The sequence below is a fragment of the Colobus angolensis genome, unplaced genomic scaffold, assembly GCF_000951035.1.
Source record: "Colobus angolensis palliatus isolate OR3802 unplaced genomic scaffold, Cang.pa_1.0 Scaffold59, whole genome shotgun sequence".
NCBI lineage: Eukaryota > Metazoa > Chordata > Mammalia > Primates > Cercopithecidae > Colobus > Colobus angolensis.
In genome coordinates this window covers 90,546-104,248 of record NW_012119487.1, presented here as the reverse complement: position 1 = coordinate 104,248, position 13,703 = coordinate 90,546, and the positions used below count along the sequence as shown (strand labels likewise).

General features: G+C 39.5%; 1 protein-coding gene across 1 annotated transcript in view; it reads left to right on the top strand.

The window, feature by feature from the left end:
• The window catches only part of F5 (coagulation factor V (proaccelerin, labile factor)), a 74,948-nt gene that overhangs the window by 33,092 nt on the left and 28,153 nt on the right, over nt 1-13,703 (top strand). Inside the window, exons 8-13 of the mRNA XM_011962456.1 lie at nt 2,265-2,442; nt 4,582-4,681; nt 5,062-5,276; nt 8,447-8,597; nt 10,538-10,750; nt 11,945-13,702. Coding sequence (XP_011817846.1) covers nt 2,265-2,442; nt 4,582-4,681; nt 5,062-5,276; nt 8,447-8,597; nt 10,538-10,750; nt 11,945-13,702 — 2,615 coding nt within the window. The remainder of the gene's footprint in view (nt 1-2,264; nt 2,443-4,581; nt 4,682-5,061; nt 5,277-8,446; nt 8,598-10,537; nt 10,751-11,944; nt 13,703) is intronic.

Here is a 13,703-nt window from a genome sequence, read left to right as displayed (position 1 = left end):
AGCAGCCACCTCTTGCTGAGTGCTTGCCATTGCCAAGTACCGTATTATCCCCTTCTGAGAGCTTCACTTCAACTCTACAAACTAGACACTGCTCTTATTTCTTTTTATAGATGACGAAATGGGTCAGAGAGACTAAGAGATTTGGAAATTCAAATAGCTCTTAAACCCTTGAAAAGGTACTCAAATTCACTCATAATAAGAGAAATGCAAATTAAACTTCATGAGAATACTACTTTTATCTATCAGATTCACAAGTCCAGATGACATCATCTGTTGACAAGGCTGTGAGAAATAAGAACTATCCTATATTGCTGGTGGAAGATTAAATTGGTAAAGGGATTCTGAAGAATAACTTGGCAATATGTATCAAAATTCTAAATACATACACCCTTTGACTCAGCTGTCTTACTCTGGAAATCTAACTAAACAGATATACTTGTTCACAGGTGAAACGATGTATGTACAACATATTCACTGTTGCAATGTTAGTAGCAGTAAGATTGGAAACAACTCAAAATGTCCATCGTAGGAAACTAGTTTAATAAATTATGATACATTCATACAATGAAATACTAAGCTTCAAAAAACAGGATGCAAACACTCTCTATGTACTAACACAAAAAGTTCTCCAAGCTATGTTATTGAATTACAAAGCCAGGATGTAGTATAGAGTGTATATATAGCTGCCTTTTGTTAAAGGAGTGAAAGGGATGAGAATATTTATATTTTCTTATTTGTAAGACATATTTGCATATGTGTACATAAAGGTATTCTGGAATTATACACATGAAATTAATATGTGGCTACCCAGAAAATTCAGGGAGGGTAGGGAGGTCCATTGAGGGTTATCAGAGAAAAGTGAGAGTTTTCACTGTAATAAAAATTATGTGAATGTGTTTTCTATTAAAAAGAATTAAACTAGGAAAAAGAACAAAAAAAAATTTTGGCCAAGATTATAGAATTGGTGACAGAACTTAGATAGAAATCCAGGAGTGTTTGGCAACAGTCAGTGCTTTCCACTGGGCAAAATAAATTCATAAAATGATACTCTATCTTAAAGGATTGCTGGGTTAAATGATATTTCTGACTTTAGGTCTTTGAGGAACTGCCATACTGTCTTCCACAATGGTTGGATTAATTTACATTCCACCAAGAGTGTATAAGTGTTCCTTTTTCTCCATAACCTTGCCAGCATCTGTTGTTTCTTGACTTTTCAACCATCGCCATTGTGACTGGCATGAGATGGCATCTCATTGTGTTTTTTTGTTTGTTTGTTTGTTTTGTTTGAGACAGAGTCTCGCTCTGTCGCCCAGGCTGGAGTGCAGTGGTGCGATCTCAGCTCACTGCAGACTCCGCCTCCCAGGTTCCTACCATTCTCCTGCCTCACCCTCCCGAGTAGCTGGGACTACAGGTGCCCGCCACCAGGCCTGGCTAATTTTTTGTATTTTTAGTAGAGGGGTTTCATCATGTCAGCCAGGATGGTCTCGATCTCCTGACCTCGTGATCCACCTGCCGCGGCCTCCCAAAGTGCTGGGATTACAGGCGTGAGCCACCGTGCCTGGCTACGTTGTGGTTTTGATTTGCATTTCTGTAATGATCACTGATGCTGAGCTTTTTAAAATATGCTTTTTGGCCACATGTAGTTGCTTTTGCAAACTAAGGCAATAAAGATGGCAGGGGAAAAGTGGTTCATGTTGCTGCTCCCAAAGTATTTATCCCAGTAGCTACAAAAGATGGGTGAAGGAGGTTGCTTTTCAGTCATCTCTAAGGATTGGCTAGCTGGTGGAAGAGATAGCCCAATAGCACAAAACTATGATTAACAATACCAGTCAATGTTTCTTGGGGTGGGAAGGTGCTTTTAGGGTTTAAGAAATACCTTTAAAACCAAAAAGGCTATCATGGAATAAGTGATAGGAGAGACTTTAGAAAAATTCCTAGTATTTTTTCCAGCCAGTATAGGCCTTTTCCCAGAGATATCAAAGGTCTGCTGTAGTAATGAGAATGACAGGCAGTTCTAAGTAGCTGCTTCTAACCAGTTACCTATGACTTTTATCAGTGATGCAGGAGACAACTCAGAAGTTTCCAGTTTTCCAACTAGACAGAAAACACCAGGACTTTGCAAACTACACTAAGAAATTTTTAGAGAACTAGCATTTTAGCTAATGTAGGAGCAGAACGTCTAAGCACAAGGGTTTCTCTATCCTACCGAGATCTCTATTTGAGAAAGTGGTTTAATTTTTTTTTAATTTTTATTTCGCTTTAAGAAAATACAGGTCTCAGCATTTGGATAATTTCTCAAACCAAATTGGAAAACTTTATAAGAAAGTTATGTACACACAGTATGAAGATGAGTCCTTCACCAAACGTACAGTGAATCCCAATATGAAAGAAGATGGGATTTTGGGTCCTATTATCAGAGCCCAGGTCAGAGACACACTCAAAGTAAGTAACACAAATGCAGAATCATGGGAGAAATTAAATAGTAAAATATTATGGAGTACCTGGTTGTTTTTTAATTTTAAAACAGAGAGGTGCTCATATAATTTTAAATTCAAATGCAACTTTTAGTTTTTATTTAGTATTTGTATTTATTTACATCCTACTCAATAATACAAAGGATCTGAGACAATTTCTCAAATTATAAAGGCATAAAACAAAGAGTCCATGTAACTGGGATAGAATATGGGGACAAAGAAAATAAAGTCACAGATAAGTAGATACCATGTGACCCTGTAAGGCTGTCTTCAAATTTTGTCCTAAGCTTTATGGCAGACAGTGTAAAAAAGGAAATATGTCAGGGTGAAGTTTACATCATCTACAAAAAGAAAGTACCATTTATCCTGATATTGAGATCTAAGAGGAACTTCTTTAATGAGTTCTACAAAGGAGAATGCTGAGTGATACAGTAGATGGCATCCTTGATAAAATTCTTATAATCAGCATAATAGATTAAAAGTTGCATAAGATAATAGATTAAAAGTTGCATTAAAATGTTTCTCATTATAGCTAAGATATAATAGTAAACACAATTGAATAGAAACAATTTTTACTCAGACATTTTTTAATATAGTCTAGGTATGCAGCTCTCTAATGAAGGTAAACTCCATGTATCAAGAGCATGGAGTTTTCCTCAGACAATTCTCCTTAAATGTCATGTCTCTTCACCAAGATAGATAAGAATTGGACAGCAGAGAATTAAAGGCTGCAATCTTTGACAAAATCCTAGAAAGCAGATAATCTACAGACAAAGGATGATCCAAAGGCTTTGACAATCAACCAAATAGAAGATTTAAGATTAAGGTTCTCTTTTGCAGATTAAAGAGCCTAACTAGGACTCCTGTGTGCTTTATGCACCTGACAAGGTCTATTCTGTTCATTTAAAATAGCCAAAGGGGCCGGGCGCGGTGGCTCAAGCCTGTAATCCCAGCACTTTGGGAGGCCGAGACGGGCGGATCACGAGGTCAGGAGATCGAGACCATCCTGGCTAACACGGTGAAACCCCGTCTCTACTAAAAAATACAAAAAACTAGCCGGGCGAGGTGGCGGGCGCCTGTAGTCCCAGCTACTCGGGAGGCTGAGGCAGGAGAATGGCATAAACCCGGGAGGCGGAGTTTGCAGTGAGCTGAGATCCGGCCACCGCACTCCAGCCTGGGCAACAGAGCGAGACTCTGTCTCAAAAAAAAAAAAGAAAAAGAAAAATAGCCAAAGGACAAAAGCAGTTTTTTCCTCCATGCCTCTTTCCCTTCTTCCATTTCAGATCCCTTTTATATGCTCTCAGCAAGTGCAGACATACCTTATTAAAAGTTCAGGATCCAGCTATTTGTTTGTGCCTCTCAAGAGGGTGGCTTCTTTCCCCCCTAAGGGTCTTACTCTGTCACCCAGGCTGGAGTGCAGTGGTGTGGTCACAGCTCAGTGCAACCTCCACTTCCTGGGCTCAGGCGATTCTCCCACCTCAGCCTCTCAAGTAGCTGGGACTACAGGCACACGCCCCAATGCCTGGCTAATTTTTGTATTTTTGTATTTTTTTTTTTTTTGTAGAGATGAGGTTTCACCATGTTGCCCAGGCTGGTCTTGAACTCCTGAGCTCAAGTGACCCACCCGCTTCAGCCTCCCAAAGTGCTGGGGTTTCAGGTTTGAGCCACTGCACCTAGCTGAGAAGATGACTTCAAAGACAGTGTCCTAAAAAATCTACCAGGCAGGGGAAGGGGATTCATGGTCTAGAGATGAGAAGCAGATTCAAAATGAGATGTGACCCAAGCTGAAAAGAGAAGGGCAGGGGAAGGAGGACTTGCTTGGAGACAGTGATATTGTGAGGAAAACTTTACTTCTCCTAACTTATCCTCTAAAGTCAGACTTCTCTTTCCATTTTCCACCTTAATGTATGAGTGAAACACTCTCTCCAATGCTCCTGCCAAGTGATGAGGGGAGGTTACTGCTCAGATAAACAGATCTAATTTTCCCACTGTGTGTACACATGTGTACACACACACTGTCCAAAAGGTGAAGATGCAAAGCTAGTATCTTATATTATTTGTCATGATCAACTTTAAATCCTAGAATAAATTTGATTTAACTTTGTAGATCGTGTTCAAAAATATGGCCAGCCGCTCCTATAGCATTTACCCTCATGGAGTGACCTTCTCACCTCATGAAGATGAAGTCAACTCTTCTTTCACCTCAGGTTTGAATCTTTCACTTCTACTGAATCCAACTAGTGACTTCTGAGAGGCCAACACGTTTTTCTGCTATTCTCCTTGCCCAGTGGTGTCACTACTGCAGTCAGGTAGTATACATGTAGGAGTATCCTAAAAATCACAGCCAAGCCCTTCTTACTTCAGGAGTTTATCTCTTAATGGTAACAAAATATGGTGTCTTTTAGTAGTGTCATAGTGGCCTCTAGTGGAACAGTATCTAATGGCTCCATGCTATCCGGGTTCCAAGTAGAATATTTAAATAATTCCTTTTGCAATATTAATTGGTTCTAACAAAAGCTTATTTATTTATTTATTATCATGAAATAACTTTGCAAATGAAAACAATTTTGAATATATTTTCTTTCAGGCAGGAACAACACCATGATCAGAGCAGTTCAACCAGGGGAAATCTATACTTATAAGTGGAACATCTTAGAGTTCGATGAACCCACAGAAAACGATGCCCAGTGCTTAACAAGACCATACTACAGTGACGTGGACATTATGAGAGACATCGCCTCTGGGCTAATAGGACTACTTCTAATCTGTAAGAGCAGATCCCTGGACAGGCGAGGAATACAGGTATTTTGTCCTTGAAGTAACCTTTCAGAAATTCTGGGAATTTCTTCTGGCTAGAACATGTTAGGTCTCCTGGCTAAATAATGGGGCTTTTCCTTCAAGAGAACAGTAATTGTCAAGTAGTCCTTTTTAGCACCAGTGTGATAACATTTATTCTTTTTTTTTTTTTTTTTGGTCTTGTCTATTTTTATCAGTACCATCCCTGCAGAAGGCAAGTCTAGAGTGTGCTAACATATTTTGTCTTAGTTTCAAATTCCAGGTCTGTTGGTATTGGATGTGTTGAACAAGTTGATTAGCCTCTCCTAATTTCTTCCTTTTATCAAATGGGTTGATACCCCTCCTAAAAATGTTACAGGTCTGTTTGGGGGTTCAGTGAGATACCATCTGGTAAAAGTATAAAGCTCTTTACCAGTCTCTGTTATTTTTAGAGACCTGCAATAGGGAGAGGAGAGATTCTCTGAAAGCAACCAAATTTAGAAACATAGTTACTAGTGAAATCGGACCCAGATAATAGCCCATCTCTGTTGAGACTAAAGTATACAGGGAAATGTGAACAAAGATACCAAATTTCTGAGTTTATCTTCATTGAAGAATTATAGTCTCATATGATTAAACTAAAATTCCCAATTATGCTAAACTATAACCAAAGAGGTCTTATCTCAAGGCATACAAGATAAACATATGCCTAGAAAATGAATTTCTGGACATATGGAAGATCCTGATTTATTGAACTAGGAAAGGAAACAGATAGTAGAAGCATAAGGCTTTGCTGTTGCAACCTTCTGTTTTATCCTTTGCACTCACTCAGAGCATATTCAGTCAATCATTCATGTTGAAAGGTGTGCAATTACAGAGATAGACAGACTTTCAGCTGCCATGTGAAATTTTTCTTCTGGGATTTGTTTTTTTTTTTCTTTTGAGGCAGAGTCTCACTCTGTCACCCAGGCTGGAGAGCAGTGGCACCATTTTAGATCACTGCAACCTCTGCCTCCTGGGTTCAAGTGATTTTTCTGCCTCAGCCTCTTGAGTAGCTGGGATTACAGGCGCCTGCCACCACCCCCATGTAAATTTTTGTATTTTAATAGAGACAGAGTTTCACCATGTTGGCTAGGCTGGTCTCAAACTGCTGACCCAAGGTGTTCCACCTGCCTCAGCCTCCCAAAGTGCTGGGATTACAGGTGTGAGCCACTGCGACTGGCTCTTTTGGGATATTTTAATCTCTGAATTTTCTTATCTGTTCTGTTTGCTTTTGCATATTACCTTTAACTCTTAACAAGTGCTGTGTACGCAATGGACTCTCATAAATGCCTGAATTATATGGCTTCAGTAGTTCCGAGAACTGTGTCACTTTGGTTTCTGAGAATTCAGTGGTGTAGATAATTTGCTGGAACATTAATAACTGAATACAGCACTTTTTTTTTTTTTACTTTTAAGTTCAGGGGTACGTGTGCAGGATGTGCAAGTTTGTTACGTAGGTAAACATTTGTCATGGAAGTCTGTTGTACTTATTATTTCATCACCCAGGTATTAAGCCTAGTATCCATTGGTTATTTTTCCTGATCCTCTCCCTCTTTCCACCCTCCATCCTCTGATAGGCCCCAGTGTGTATTGTTCTCTTCTAGGTATCCATGTGTTCTCATCATTTAGCTCTCACTTGTAAGTAAGAACATGCAGTATGTGGTTTTCTGTTCCTGTGTTAGTTTGCTTAGGATAATGGCTTCCAGCTCCATCCATGTCCCTGCAAAGGACATAATCTTGTTCTTTTTGATGGTCACATAGTATTCCGTGGTGTATATGTACCACATTTTCTTCATCCAGTCTATCATTGATGGGCATTTGGGTGGATTTCATGTCTTTGCTATTGTGAAGAGTGCTAAAATGAACATACGCATGCATGCATCTTTGTAATAGAATGATTTATGTTCCTTTGGGTACACACCAAGTAATGGAATTGCTGGGTTCAAAGGTATTTCTGACTTTAGGTCTTTGAGGACTCACCCTGGTGTCTTCCACAATGGTTGAACTAATTGCACTCCCACCAAGAGTGTATAAGTGTTCCTTTTTCTCCACAATCTTGCCAGCATCTGTTAGTTTTTGACTTTTTATTTATAGCCATTCTTATTGGTGTGAGATAGTATTTCATTGTGGTTTTGATTTGCATTTCTCTAATGATCAGTGATGTTGAGCGTTTTTTTCATATGCTCCTTGGCCACATGTATGTCTTCTTTTGAAAAGTGTCTGTTCATGTCCTTTGCCTACTTTTTAATGGGGCTGTTTATTTTTTTCTTGTAAATTTAAGTTTCTTGTAAATGCTGGATATTAGACCTTTGCCAGATGCATAGTTTGCAAAAATTTTCTGCCATTCTGTAGGCTGCCTGTTTATTCTCTTGATAGTTTATTTTGCTGTGCAGGAGCTCTTTGTTTCAATTACATCCCATGTGCCAATTTTTGCTTTTGTTGCTATTGCTTTTGGCATGTTCGTCATGAAAGCTTTGCCCATGCCTGTGTCCCAAATAGTATTGCCTAGGTTGTCTTCCAGGATTTTTGTAGTTTGGGGTTTTATGTTTAAGTGTTTTGTTGTTGTATTTTGTTTGTTTGTTTGTTTTTGTTATTTTTGAGATAGAGTCTCGCTCTGTCGCCCAGTCTGGAGTGCAGTGGTACAATCTCAGCTCACTGCAACTTCTGCCTCCCGGGTTCAGGTGATTCTCCTGCCTCGGCCTCCCGAGTAGCTGGGATTACAGGCATACGCCACGATACCTAGCTAATTTTTCTTTTTTTTTTTTTTTTTGTAGTAGAGATGGGTTTTGCCATGTTGACCAGACTGGGCTTGAACTCCTGACCTCAGGTGATCCACCTGCCTTGGCCTCCCAAAGTGCTGGTATTACAGGCATGAGCCACCACACCAGGCCTACATTTAAGTCTTTAATCCATCTTGAGTTAATTTTTGTATATGGTGTAAGGAAGGGGTCCAGTTTCAATTTTCCACCTACGGCTAGCCAGTTTTCCCAGAACCATTTATGGAATAGAGAATCGTTTTCCCATTGCTTGTTTTTGTCATGTTTGTCAAGGATCAGATAGTTGTAGGTGGGCAGCCTTATTTCTGAGTTCTCTATTCTGTTCCATTGGTCTATGTGTCTGTTCTTGTACCAGTACTATACTGTTTTGTCCTCCAGAGGGCAGCAGACATCGAACAGCAGGCTGTGTTTGCTGTGTTCGATGAAAACAAAAGTTGGTACCTTGAGGACAACATCAACAAGTTTTGTGAAAATCCTGATGAGGTGAAACGTGATGACCCCAAGTTTTATGAATCAAACATCATGAGCAGTAAGTCAGAGTACTATTTTTGTTCATCAGTTTTTCATTCCTGTGGTTGAAATATGACTGTGCCTAGAGTCAGAGACATGGATTAGAATCCACTTGCTAAGGAGCACCTCCAATCCTCACTTCCAGTCCGAAGACTTGGTGATGAAATCCGTGGGTAACATCATAGCAACATTTTTAAGCAAGAGGTCAAAGGCTTGCTATCCTTAGAAATGTGCTTGATCTTCTATTCCAAGCGTGTGTGCGTGTGTGTGTGTGTGTGTGTGTACACAGGCATACTCTGAATGGTGAGGAACAGGGTGAGGGGATAGGACTAATGGAAGGTGTTACAGGCCATGTCAGTAGTATCCTAGACTGAGTTCAGGGTGAATATATGGCCAGGACAGAAACAAGGCAAGTAATTCAAAGATGAATTGACACATCAAAGTAAAGCAAAATGAGTATAGGGACCCAAGAGTCTTGGAAAGGCAATGCACAAAGAAGTCTAAAGTGATCAGTAAGACATTCAGAACAAAAGGAATTCCCTCAATGAGGTTTCTGGCATTTGCCGTAGTTCTAAAGTTCAGTAGCCAAAAGCACTGCCATGGCGTCTGAGAGAAATGTCACTGAGCCAGCTGGAAGCAAACTTCTCCGCAACAGCCAGAGTCCCCCCTACTGATCCTCAGAGTCTAGAGTCATGGTAATCACCTTCTCTAGTAGGTAATCACACACGTGAGGATGATTTCTCCATGTTCTGTTCATATAGCTTCAGATGACTGACAGCTAGGGATTATCAGAGCTGATAGGTGCCAGGTCAAATAATTCAAACAGAAAATTACTCTCAGTTTTCTTTGCATAAGTTCCTTTTGGCAGTGAATTTATCATAGTTCTAGACCAGTGCTGTCCAGTAGAAGCTACGTATGAGCTACATGTGTGATTTAAAATTTTCTGATAGCAACATTAAAAAGTAAAGAGAAATAGGTGACATTAATTTTAGTAATATGTTTTTCTTAACTCAATATATCCTAAATATTATCATTTCAACATGTAATCAATATAAAAATTAATGAGACTTACTTCATTACTAAGTCTTTGAAATTCAATGTATATCTTATACTCACAGCATATCTCAGTCCAGTCTACCCACATTTCAAGTGCTCAATAGCCACTTGTAGCCAGTGGCTACCATATTGAACAATGCAGTTATAGACCATTTAGAGAAACATCTAGAATGAGGTATAAACTAATAATATATCATGTAAATTATTAAAGTCACTTTAGTGATTTAAGTAGGTATTTAAATATTTGTTAATGCCAGTCATTATACTGGTACTAAGGCTAAGAGTGGTAATCAAGGTAGACATGAGCCCCGCCCTCATAGAAATCATACCTTTGATTTTTACTATGCTTAGTACATAAGTAAATAGAAATATTGCCTACAGCAGTGTCCCTTTTAACAATTATGGAAATGTATGAACTGGATACTCAAATGGAAACTGTGAATACTATATAGATTATAAGACAGCAATAAAAACTATAAAATATGCTAAATGGGCTTTATTTTTTGGGACATTACTTCTTACCCAATGACTAGTACATCAAAAAATGAATTTCTTATATTATGCTTTTCCTCCAAGTGGAATTATTAGAATGTCTTTAAAGGCAGAGAATGGAGCACAAAACATTTACTATACATTTGACAAATGAATGAATAAATCAATGTAAATGGAAGGCTTTATCTTTTTCCTGAGATTTCTCCTTTGGCTAATTTAGGAGAATAATCTCTCATTTGAAAATTCTGAGTTTGATCTTCTAGTCACATGTTAGACTAGATAAAGCTTATCTTGCATAATCACTGCTTTGACACAACCAAATTAACATGGAGACATTTATCTTAGGTATAATTAGACACACCCCCTTTCGTTGGCATAGACCTGGAATTTTAACAGATTTTACATTTTCAGCTATAAACGGCTATGTGCCTGAGAGCATAACTACTCTCGGATTCTGCTTCGATGACACTGTCCAGTGGCACTTCTGTAGTGTGGGGACCCAGAATGAAATTTTGACCATCCACTTCACTGGGCACTCATTCATCTATGGAAAGAGGCATGAGGACACCTTGACCCTCTTCCCCATGCGTGGAGAATCTGTGACGGTCACAATGGATAATGTTGGTGAGTAAGAGCCTGGACACTCAGAGAGGAAGCTTGCTTTGAATTTCTGGTCTATAAAGGTCTGCTGCAGCTCTCCAGGCTACCAGTGCTCCTCTATTTATCTCCCTGATCCCCTGCAGACTTTTCTTTCAATGTTTCTCATGGTTTCTCTTCGAGAAAGTAATGACTTAAATGGATCCAGTTCTTTAGTGTAGGTTATATTTTTCCTTCTCTGGGCAAAGTAGGAAGTAAAGATATACAACAGCAGAAAAATAAGGCATGACTTTGAGGAAGAAGCATAAATATTTTGCCTACAAAAGAGCATTTCTTTTATCAAAATGCCCTTTTCAGTTTTTTGCGACAGCCATCTTCAACCATCAGGTATAGTGCCTTAGAAGCTGCTTCAGCAACAGCTTTGGAGTTTGTCAGACTGGAATGCAAGTCCTGATCTGCCACTCAATTGCTGTGTAACCTCACACAAGTTACTTGGCCTCACTGAGCCATAGATCATTTATCTGGAAAACAGTGTAATCACATCTCACAGAGTTACTTTGACCATTAAAATAGTAATATGTGCCAAGTGCCAAGTGCCTAGCATTCAGTAGACACCAACAATGGTAACTATTGGAGACTCACCAAGAAATCTTTAATGTGCCAGCAATGCATGCCATTTCAGAGATTCAAAACTGTCCTCCTGAATTATTACTTAGAAACATCTAAATGTCTCTTATTTGTGAGGATAGAGCTCATCATCAGCCCTTTAATTCTAATTCTAAGACAAGATGTGCTATTAAGATATTTATGATATTAAAAGTCCATTTTATTCTGGATTCATCCCTTTCTTAATGTATTTTAAAATAGTGAGTAACTATCTGTGCTGAAAGACCATTTTTCCCCTCTAATCTCCACTAAGCAATACTTTTGGTTTTTATTCTGTTAAGCGAAATAAATGCACTGGTCATGTGCTTAGAGTCACAGCAATGTCAAATTGCTTTAGAAAAGAAAAAGGTTGTTAAATATTTCATTCTCATTTTTCTCTCCTTATGTTATTTTGACCCAGTAATCAATAGTTCACAGACAAGCAGTGGTCCACAGCCCATACTTGAGTATTCCTGACTAAAGTTTATTAGAAATTATCTGCCACAATGGATTATTGTGTTTTCATGTCTTTTCCCAGACTTTCAGATATTTCTTCTCTCTGTCTCTCTTCTGTAGGAACTTGGATGTTAACTTCCATGAATTCTAGTCCAAGAAGCAAAAAGCTGAGGCTGAAATTCAGGGATGTTAAATGTATTCCAGATGATGATGATGATTCATATGAGATTTTTGAACCTCCAGAATCTACAGTCATAGCTACACGGAAAATACACGATCGTTTAGAAACTGAAGATGAAGAGAGTGACACTGACTATGACTACCAGAGCAGACTGGCTGCAGCATTAGGAATTAGGTCATTCAGAAACTCATCATTGAATCAGGAAGAAGAAGAGTACAATCTTACTGCCCTAGTTCTGGAGAATGGCACTGAATTCATTTCTTCGAACACAGATATAATTGTTGGTTCAAATTATTCTTCCCCAAATAATACTAGTAAGCTCACTGTCAATAACCTTACAGAACCTCAGAAAACCCCTTCTCACCGACAAGCCACCACAGCTGGTTCCCCACTGAGACACCTCACTGGCAAGAACTCAGTTCTCAATTCTTCCACAGCAGAGCATTCCAGCCCTTATTCTGAAGACTCTATAGAGGATCCTCTACAGCCAGATGTCACAGGGATACATCTACTTTCACTTGGTGCTAGAGAATTCAAAAATCAAGAACACACTAAACATAAGGGACCCAAGGTAGAAAGAGACCAAGCAGCAAAGCACAGGTTCTCCTGGATGAAATTACTAGCACATAAAGTTGGGAGACACCTAAGCCAAGACACTGATTCTCCTTCCAGAGTGAGACCCTGGGAGGACCTTCCTAGTGATCTGTTACTCTTAAAACAAAATAACTCATCTAAGATTTTGGTTGGGAGATGGCATTTGGCTTCTGAGAAAGGTAGCTATGAAATAATCCAAGATACTGATGAAGACACAGTTGTTAACAATAGGCTGATCAGCCCCCAGAATGCCTCACGTGATTGGGGAGAAAGCACCCCTCTTGCCAACAGGCCTGAAAAGCAGCGTGGCCACTCAAAGTTTCCTAGAGATAGACATAAATATCTGCAAGTAAGACAGGATGGAGGAAAGAGTAGACTAAAGAAAAGTCAGTTTCTCATTAAGACACGAAAAAAGAAAAAAGAGAAGCGTACACACCATGCTCCTTTATCTCCGAGGACCTTTCACCCTCTAAGAAGTGAAGTCTACAACACATTTTCAGAAAGAAGACTTAACCATTCATTGTTGCTTCATAAATCCAATGAAACATCTCTTCCCAAAGACCTCAATCAGACATTGCCCTCTATGGATTTCAGCTGGATAGCCTCACTTCCTGACCATAATCAGAATTCCTCAAATGATACTGGTCAGACAAGCTCTCCTCCAGGTCTTTATCAGACAGTGCCCCCAGAGGAACACTATGAAATGTTTCCCATTCAAGACCCTGATGAAATGCACTCTACTTCAGACCCCAGTCACAGATCCTCTTCTCCAGAGCTCAGTGAGATGCTTGAGTATGACCGAAGTCACAAGTCCTTCCCCACTGATATAAGTCAAATGTCCCCTTCCTCAGAACATGAAGTCTGGCAGACAGTCACCTCTCCAGACCTCAGCCAGGTGACCCTCTCTCCAGAACTCATCCAAACAAACTTCTCGCCAGACCTCAGCCACATGACTCTCTCTCCAGAACTCAGTCAGACAAACCTTTCCCCAGCCCTCGGTCAGATGCCCATGTCTCCAGATCTCAGCCATACAACCCTTTCTCAAGACCTCAGCCATACAACCCTTTCTCTAGACCTCAGTCAGACAAACCTCTCTCCAGAACT